The 8,764-nt window shown below is 57.0% G+C and overlaps 1 protein-coding gene across 1 annotated transcript; it reads right to left on the reverse strand.

Annotated features, from left to right (window-relative positions):
* Positions 1-907: 907 nt before the first annotated feature.
* On the reverse strand, positions 908-5,898 carry Tekt4 (tektin 4). Its single transcript, XM_028854631.2, has 6 exons — positions 5,214-5,898; positions 3,851-3,921; positions 3,393-3,536; positions 2,782-3,004; positions 1,938-2,092; positions 908-1,182 (listed from the first exon to the last, which is right to left on the reverse strand). Exons 1-6 carry the CDS (start codon positions 5,745-5,747, stop codon positions 969-971), a joined length of 1,341 nt encoding a protein of 446 aa, XP_028710464.1. The 5' UTR covers positions 5,748-5,898; the 3' UTR covers positions 908-968.
* Positions 5,899-8,764: the final 2,866 nt, after the last annotated feature.

The following is an 8,764-nucleotide window of genomic DNA, read 5'->3' on the forward strand; positions in this document are numbered from 1 at the left end:
ACCCCAAATACACACACATTTCAATCTCCCAGAGGCACCAAGGACAATGTGTTCAGGAAATTGAGGAGCCTGATCCAGAGAAACTCCAGAGATGAGAAACCACCGGGTCCCATCAGTACGGCTGGTCCAGGACTGTGCCATGGTCTGTACTGTGAAATCCAGGCCACCACCTCCAGGAAGCCCTGCCTGTCCTCAGCTGCCCCCACATAGCTGTCCCATGTCCCTTTCCAGGCTTGGATTTCCAGGAACGCTCTTCTGTCTCTAAAACTTCCCCTCCAGATGTTTATCTGCAGTGGGCATGGGGACATGAGGCAATTTCCCCTGGAACATGTATCACCAGATGTGGGGAGCAGAGGCCAGAATGGGGTCAGGTGCCCATGTGTGGGCAGCTTGTGGTGAAAGCATGATACTCCACCCCACCCCACCCCCTTACAGTCCAGGACAAGAAACAAGTACCCCCCTGCCTCAGCGGTCCAGGGTATGAGCATACCTCCCTTCCTGACTCCACTCTGGGAGCACTGGGCAGTGAGCTGCTGGGCTGTAGGTGAGCACTTGGGTGGGGTTCTGCCTGAAGAATTTCCCTGAGTAGGCTAGCATCGGGAGGGACACCGAGCGCAGCGAACAGCTGATCAAGGGGATGTATACAAGCTGAGCCTCATCAGGCCCGGGGGTGAGAGGGAAAGGAAGTCATGCAATGTCCCCAACCGATACCCAAGTCCCTCAGACTGCTGGTGGAGACAGGAGAAATCAGGCTTGGTGGGGATGGGGGGCGGGGGTACCTGGCCGCACCTGGATAGATGATTTCCCCTGAGGCATGGAGGATGGCGGGCTCGTGGACAAAGCCTGGCTGTACAGGAGCTCTGAGATGGACAGCCGCCTGCCTCTTCATGCTACCCCACACTCTAGGTGGAAAACTAAGGTGCTCTTTATTTGGGTGAGACCGGGTGGCCGGGTGGCAGCCCCAGCCACTAGTAGCCAGCCAGCTGGAGGACAGTGGGGTAGCGGTTGCGGTGAGCCATGCACTTCTGGCGGTCGATGAAGAGGCTGTTGGTCTTGACGGCAATGTCCTTCTCCAAGCTCATGCGTGTGTCCTCCAGGTTCCGAAGGGCCTGCTCCGCGTCCTGAAGCTTCTCCTTCAGCGCGTTGAGGGACATGGTCAGCTCCTCCACCTCACTCAGCAACCTGCAGCGAGGGAATGGTGAGTCAGGGGAGAGACAAGGGAAGGGGCAATGATGCTACAGAGGACCCCAAAAGGCTTACAGGGACCCCACCAAATTGGCTATAGTGTTGCGAAATCACTGGGAACCTGGTGTGGGTTGTGAAGGGTCCTCATCTGCAGCCCAAAGGGGCCTCCTCCCTCAGCTGCGCTGGAGCAGGGAGAGAGAGTCTTGAAACACTGCCCCCTTGTGGTGAAAATGAGCAACGGCGGCCTGAACCTGATGACCCTGATATTTCTGGACAGGAACCACCCTTGAATCCTTGATTTCCAGAACAAAACTACGGTCAAAGAAGGAGGAAGCAGACAGACGCTTATGCTTAGAAGGGCATCCTAGCACCAGCTAGATGAGGGAAATAAAAGGCATAACCCACCATGCCTGCAGGGAGGTGCATGGAACCCAGGATTACACCAGGGGTAAAGGGGTGGGTGGTGGCCATTCCGTGTGGCCTCAGGAGTCTGGGTTGTCAGACTCTAGGCTCCTCCCAGGAGGGTGAGGCACCCCAGCGTGGCACAGGACCCTGTGTTGTACCTGACACGCAGCCCTCTCCCGGGTCCGCTCTCCCCCCACCCCAACACGCCCAAGCCTCATGTCTGCCCATGGATGGGAGTCTGGCGCTGTGGGAGGGCCTCAGGATAGCCTCCAGGTCTGAGGAAACTTGAAGAGGCTCCAAGACGACCCTAGCTACCCAGGGCTGCTCCGGCAGCCAGCGGGCAGTACCTGAACTGGGCGGCGTCCCGGCACAGCTCCACATTGGGCCTGTGCGACCGCTGATACAGGCGAGTCTGGGCCACACGCAGCGGGGCCTCCTTGTCCTTGATGGCCTGCTTCAAGGCTGCCACCTGGTGCTCCTGGTCCGAGATCTCCCTCAGCGTCTGCACAGGACAACGTGTGAGCCTGAGGCAGGCTGAAGCCTGGAGCCATCGGGCCACCAGCCTGCCCCAGACCCAGCATGGGAGGGAGGGCCGGACTGCTTGCTCCCTTATCTCCTGGCCCTGACTGGAGGAGACATTGCGTCCTGAGTCTGTGTCCAGGGGCAGGCCTGTAGAAGACCTTCGGGGAGTCCTGTGAGTCAGGGCAGGCTGTTTGTCCTCCAGCCCCGGCCACGAAAGTCAGGCTGGGCCACACTGAGAGCCTAGAGCAGGACCCCACAGGCACACCATACCCCCATACCACCTCCCTTCTAAACCCCACAGCGGGCCGCCCCCGCGGGTCAGTCTCCTGGATGGCTGTACCAGTAGGCCACTCCCAAATATAAACCTGCTTTGACATCAGCGTAGGGAGCCCCCAGAGGTGTGGGGATGTCTGCTTCTGGTTGGGCCAGTCACAGAGGGGCCCTTGAAGCCCGGTCGTGACTGAGCATAGAGTAGATAGATAGCAACCCTGGTCCCTGCGGTTCAGGGAATGAGTGAGGGAAGGGCGAGGGCGTTTCCAGGGGAAGGTGGGGTGAGTCCAGATGGGAGTGGGTTTGCCCTAAGCGTGGGATGGGCTTGCGGGCAGGCGTGTCCTGGGTGCGGTCGGACGGGTGGGCGTGTCCAGCGGTGGGCGTGCCCCGCGGGCCCACCTTTTGCAGGTGGTACTGCAGTTTGTGGCGGGCGTCGTCCAGCTCTTCGGAGCGGCGTGAGAAGGCCATGTTCACTGCGTCGCACTGCAGCCTCAGGTCCTCGGCCGTATCCCGCAGGATGCAGTCAATTAACTTCCGAAGGTTAACCGAGGCTAGCCGCTCGCGTTCGGCTCGAAGCAGGATATCCTGAGTAAATCTGGCCCACGTCTCGGGAGTGGAGGCACTGAGGATGGAGGTGCGGCCTGGTCAGGGTGTAGTCACGCAGAGGCTCCGGCACTGCCGGCGATCCCCATTGCACCCTCTATCACATAGACATCCCGAGGCTCTCCCGGGCCTCTGGTGGCGGTTGCTTGCCCTCTGCTGGCCGCGAGCAGAAACGCAGTCCAGGCCACCCACAGGGATTCCAGGGGTTGCAGCAGGCACCAACCCTGTGTGAATGAATTGTGGGTGCCAGCCACTTGGGTAAGGGGCTTCTCGTTTTCCCGCCCCAGCTGCAGACAGAGATTCCCCAGAGAACTGGTCTAGGTCCGCGGGGGCAGGAGTCCTTCCTCAGATTTTGGAAGTAGGGCCAAGAAGGTGACCGGGACAAACGGGCATGCCTAGGAACCTACCTCTCCTCGAACTTGCTGGAGTGCGGGTGGAATTGCACCTCGGTGCTCTCGTTGTTGTAGCGAGCGCAGGTCTCGTCAATGTTGTAGGCCTCTACTTTGTCAGACCAGGCCATCTCACAGGTCTCCTTATGTTCCCGGTTCAGCCTAGAGGGGAGAGGAGGCGCAAAGGCACATGCTGTTCCAGGGAGCATCGGGAAGCGGGTCCCATTCCAGCTTCCGGGGACTCCAGTTCCTGCTCAGGCATCCTTCCGTGGCTAGCAGTGCCCAGGTTCCAGAGCAAGAGTGGACGTAGTTGTGCATGCCCAGCTGAGCAGTGGCTGCCTCGCTGGCTGCGATCCAGAAGCCTTATGACCTCTCCGAGCCCGAGTCACTGTGCCTGGCTAGCTGTCCTGCCTCCCACCTCTGACCAGCCTTGGGGCAGGGGGCAGGGTTGTCCCTCTGGGGCTGCTGAGACCCACCGTATCTGACCCACGGCTTGTGCGATAGTCCTCTTCAGGAGTTCCTGGATGTTCCTGATGAGCTCAGTTTCCTGGAGAGGAGATAGTCCTTTCTGGGACTGAGGGACTGAGGGACCCAGCAGGAGCCAAGGCATGGGCCTCACCTCCATTGGCTTTTGCCTTTGTCTCCACCCCTCTTCCCCACCTCCACCCCCACCCCCCACCCCCCAAAAAGGAGGTATGAGCCTAGCTCTCTGGTGCGAGGTTTATTCTGGGTGGTTTGGGCATGTTGTAAATGAGTGTTTCCTCTAGGGGTATCTTGTGGTTGTTGGGTCACCCATGACAGTTGTCCAGGCTCTGGGGTCATCTCCAGCACGCCACAGTATACTGAGGGGCATTCGCCTTATCTCAGGCCCTAGACCACCTCTGAGGACCCCAAGCCCATAGGAAGTCAGATGCCCTCTGTCCGCTGCCCAGTGCCCACCAAGAATAGGCAGGGAACTCTGTTTCCTTTTACCCCAACATTTTCTGGGTGTCAGGAATCCTTTCACGTGTAAGTCCACATGGGCTATGCTCGCCACTGCCCCATGTCCTCAGTAAGCCACCCATCTCTGTACCACTGACAGTAGCCAAGGCCTGGGGGTATGACAGGGGTTCCCTGAGGTCCCAGCCTGGCTATTTATTTCCCCCATTTTTCATCATGGCCCACAGGCCTAAGCCCACCCCAGGCGGCTCTAGCTCTGAGGGGTTCGGGGTTGTGCAGCATCCAGGCTGAGTGACCCTCTAAGGTCCCCCAAAGCAAGCTGTGCTGGGTTTTGGAAAAAAGATGTCCAAAGAAGGGAGGAGGTGGTATGTTTTGCTTTGTTTTGTTTTTTTAAGAATCTTGTGATGTAGTCCAGACTGGCCTGGAACTTGTGATCCTGCTCCCTCAGTCTCCCCGACGCTGGGATTCTAAGTGTATTCGAGGAGGAGATCTTAGAAGCGGAGGACTCTGGGCACAAAGAGCAGATGCCATGGTCCTCCACACCCTGTCTCTACCTGCAGCTCTAGCTGGCTTGGCTTTCTACCTTGAGAGCGAATACCAACAACAAGGGGTATGCTGGGACAGGGTACAGCTTACAACAAACGAAAAAGCCGCTCAGGGTCGGAGTTCATGTCTTTGAAATCTTGTAGGCCAGAGGGGATTCCAAAAGAGAGAAAGTGACTGGGAAGTCAGGGACTCCATGTGGTTTAAAAAAAAAAAAAAAAAAAAAAAAATCCTGTGTCTGAAGGGCCAGGAGTCCTGTCTGGGCAGAGCGGGGTAGCATGCACTGTGTGAACCTGAGGCCCCGAGGTGTTTGTATGCGGGCGGGAGCCTGCCTCCGGCTCTGGGCCTGAGCCGCACCTTGAGCAGCTCCACCTCCACGGAGTCCCGCACGAGGTCCGGCTGCTGGCGGCGCTCCCGACACTGTAGGTTGTCAGTGGCGATGGAGAAGAGCACAGAGGTGGCGTCCAAGGCACGCTGCAGCCGCAGCTTCTGGGCCAGCATCAGGTCGGTCTCGTCGGACAGCTCGTCTATCTCTCGCTGCAGCTCTGACTTCCAGCAGTGCATGTCCTCCAGGCGCTCTCCGACCTTGCCTGTGGAGTCCTGCTGGGTGCGCTGGGCCAGCGCCCCGGTCTCGGCGGCCAGCTGCCTGCTCTCATGCCGCTGCCGCTCCGAGTAGTCCCGGTCTGCAAAGGCCTGGTGGTAGCGGGCATAACAGTTCTGAAACCACTCGTCCGTCAGGTATTTGGCTGTGCGGAAGCCAGCGGTGGCCAGGCCCGAGGATGTGTAGGCGCCGGTATTACAGGCCACATCATACTCTTTGTGCGGCAGCTGGCAGGCCTGTATTGACTGTGGGGCTGGCTCCTTGGTCAGGAGCACGTCCGTTTCTGCCATGGTGCCCACTGCCTGACTGAGCAGGAGGGGGGGCAGAATAAAGAGAGAGAGTCACTGGGCAGTCGTCCAGGCACGATCAGGGGGGCAGTACTGGTCACTCTGTCCCGAGCAAGGCTCCTGGTTGCTTCAGGAACATTGTATACACCAACTGCCTCCTGTTGCTGGGCAACAGGGTCACTCAAGGGGAGGGGCAGAAATGCCCTCTTAAAGGGCCAAGGGCTGGAGAGATAGCTTAAATAGATACACGTATTTGCCTTACAAGAAACTGAGTTCCACTCCCAGAAAACAGATGAAAAAAAAGTGGGTGTTATTGGCACATGCTTGTAATCCCAGCTCTAACTAGGAAGATAGGAGTTCACTGGCCAGGCAGCCCAACTAGATTTGATGGGTTCCAGGCAAGTGAAAGACCTTGTCTCAAAAAATAAGACCGACCAATCATCATGGCAAACACTTTTTTTTAAAAAAGGATTTATTTATTTATTCATTTATTATGTATACAGTGTTCTGCCTATAGGCCAGAAGAGGGCACCAGATCTCATTGTAGATGGTTGTGAGCTGCCATGGGATTGCTGGGAATTGAACTCAGGACCTCTGGAAGAGCAGTCAGTGCTCTTAACCGCTGAGCGGTCTCTCCAGCCCATGACAAACACTTTTAATCCCAGCACTGAGGAGGCAGAGGCAGGTGGATCTCTGTGAGTTCAAGGCCAAGCCTGGTCTACAGAGTGAGTTCCAGCCTGGCCAAGGCTACACAGTGAAATCCTGTCCCAAACAAAGCAAAAATCCCCCAAAACAATGACAACAACAACAGGCAAACAACAAATGAAGGTGGATGGTGCCTGAGAAATATCACCTAAGGTTGTCCTCTGAACTCCGCATGCACACAAGTGCCCACCCACATATGCACTTACATACACACCCCCACACACAAATGGGGCCAAGCAGGCCCCAGCTCACCCCCTCTTCACCCCACTGTGACCCAAGCAGTAGAGACTCAGGATTTATATTCACTAGAGGATCCTGGGGCCAGCCCCAGACTCCACTGGAGTCGTGAAGGGTCCTGAAACCCTGACATCCTATCCTCCTCTTGGGCTCCTCCGTTCTTTCTTGGGATTGCCCTCCATGGCCTGGTCCTGAGCTTGGCTTGGCTCTGCTGGAGCAGGGGGGGAGGAGGCACTGCCCACTTAAAGGGCACTTTAGGGTGAATAAGCAGAGCTGGAGGGGGGTGAGGGGCAGTGGAAGCATGGACAGAACTCTCAGTCCTAGAAGTGGCTCCTCTTCCTGATCTTTCCTCTTCAACACTCCCAATACCCAAGTTACCCCATGATCCCACAACTTGGCCCCATTCTTCATGTGGTCTGAACTCCTCATACATGCCTAGGGGACCAAACACCCACCCTATCTCAGCCTGACCCCATCTGCTCCCAAGGCCACTGTCTAAGGGCTAAGGCTTTCCTCTTCCTCCTGTACCCCATAGCTAGACTCACATCCAGGGCCTCCCGGGGATGTGGGCCAGTGTTCTGAAGGGGGTCCATCCACTGGGTGTATCTGGAGTCAAATGTCCTGATCTGCTCAAGAAAGACAAGACAGGCTCTGTTTGGGCAGCTGTCCCCAGGGCACTAGTTAGATAGGAAACTGCTGTCCAACGTGGGCATAAGAAACCCTGGTCTAAGTCAATATCCAATGTGACCAAGAGAGGGCAACATTGACTGCGGAATGTGCTAGCCACCTATTTCCTGACTGTTCTGGCCTGAGTGGTCTACCTCCTCTTCCACCTGGCCTTCCCCAGAGGTACCCACATCCTGGATCCTCTCTGAAAGAAATCCACACCCTTAGCCAGCATAGGCTTTCCGGTGAGAACCCCTTCAGTTCTTCCCTCGCCATTGTCTCGCCCTCCGTTCCCAGCCTCAAGAACCTCAGGCTCTCTCTGCTTAACACACAAGCTTGGCTCCACCCCAGGCTTCTGCCCAGGCCGTGCATTCCTAGCACCCTTCCCTGGTGCTCACCCCATAGCATCCGGCCCCTCACTCCATGCTGGCCTGGCCATCTTCTGATAGTGGATCCTGGTGTTTATAACTGAGTGGACAGTATGTGTTTTATACAGGCATGTTGCAGGGGAGGAGGGCAGAAGCCATGAGAATTCATAACCAGACCAAGCAAGAGTTGTTGCCCCTCAAGAGCTGGACACCAGGAGCCTTTGGGGGTCAGTGTGAACCTCCCTCTCTCTCTTCTGTGACTCAGTTTCCCAGATGGTCGCAGGTGCAGGGCCACCCCAGCATGCCTGTGGTTTCTCCTTAGGCTCATCCCTGATGTGTGGACCCAGGCACTGCAGAGGGAATCTAGCCTTAGCTCGGTGACTACGTGATCTTCAGCTTCAGATTCATGTATGGGGGCACAGCAGGTAGGATGCACCATGGGACCCCCAAGCTAATGAAGAAGACCAGGTCTCAATGTAGGCTCTGCTATGTGAGGATAATCTCCAAAGCAGAGCTTGGACCTCAGTCCCCAGGTTGAGGGGTCAGGACTTGGCAAATGCCTGCAGGCACGGGTTGAGTCTTTCTCCCCATCAGCCACTAGTCTGACCCTCAGTCCAGAGTAAGAGGCATTTATGCTGTGAAGGTGTCAGTGTGTACCCCCCCAGTCTCTCCCCACCCGCCAGGGAGGGGAGGAACACCAGTTATTCCACAAGACTTCCAGGAGACTGACAAGGCAGTCACAACTATACTCAAAGCTGGGGCTACCTGGGGAACAGGCGGGCGAAGCCACAGCGGGGCCCAAACAAACTGAATGGGATGTGTGGCCACAATGGGGGTGGGATACGGAACTGTGCTGAGTAGGGCAGGGGCCCTCTCTGATGTTGTACTTCTTTCCGAGTTGTGCTTGCAGTGGGAAAATTGAGTGGTCCGGGCACATGTGAAAGTTCCCACAGCACAGCTGCAGCGTTCTCTACCTCGGCAGCATTAGGGACCTTGATGGGGCTAGCAGGGCCAAGTCCAGGCCCCCTGCACACAGGGTGGCCT

Source organism: Peromyscus leucopus, chromosome 8b, assembly GCF_004664715.2.
Source record: "Peromyscus leucopus breed LL Stock chromosome 8b, UCI_PerLeu_2.1, whole genome shotgun sequence".
NCBI lineage: Eukaryota > Metazoa > Chordata > Mammalia > Rodentia > Cricetidae > Peromyscus > Peromyscus leucopus.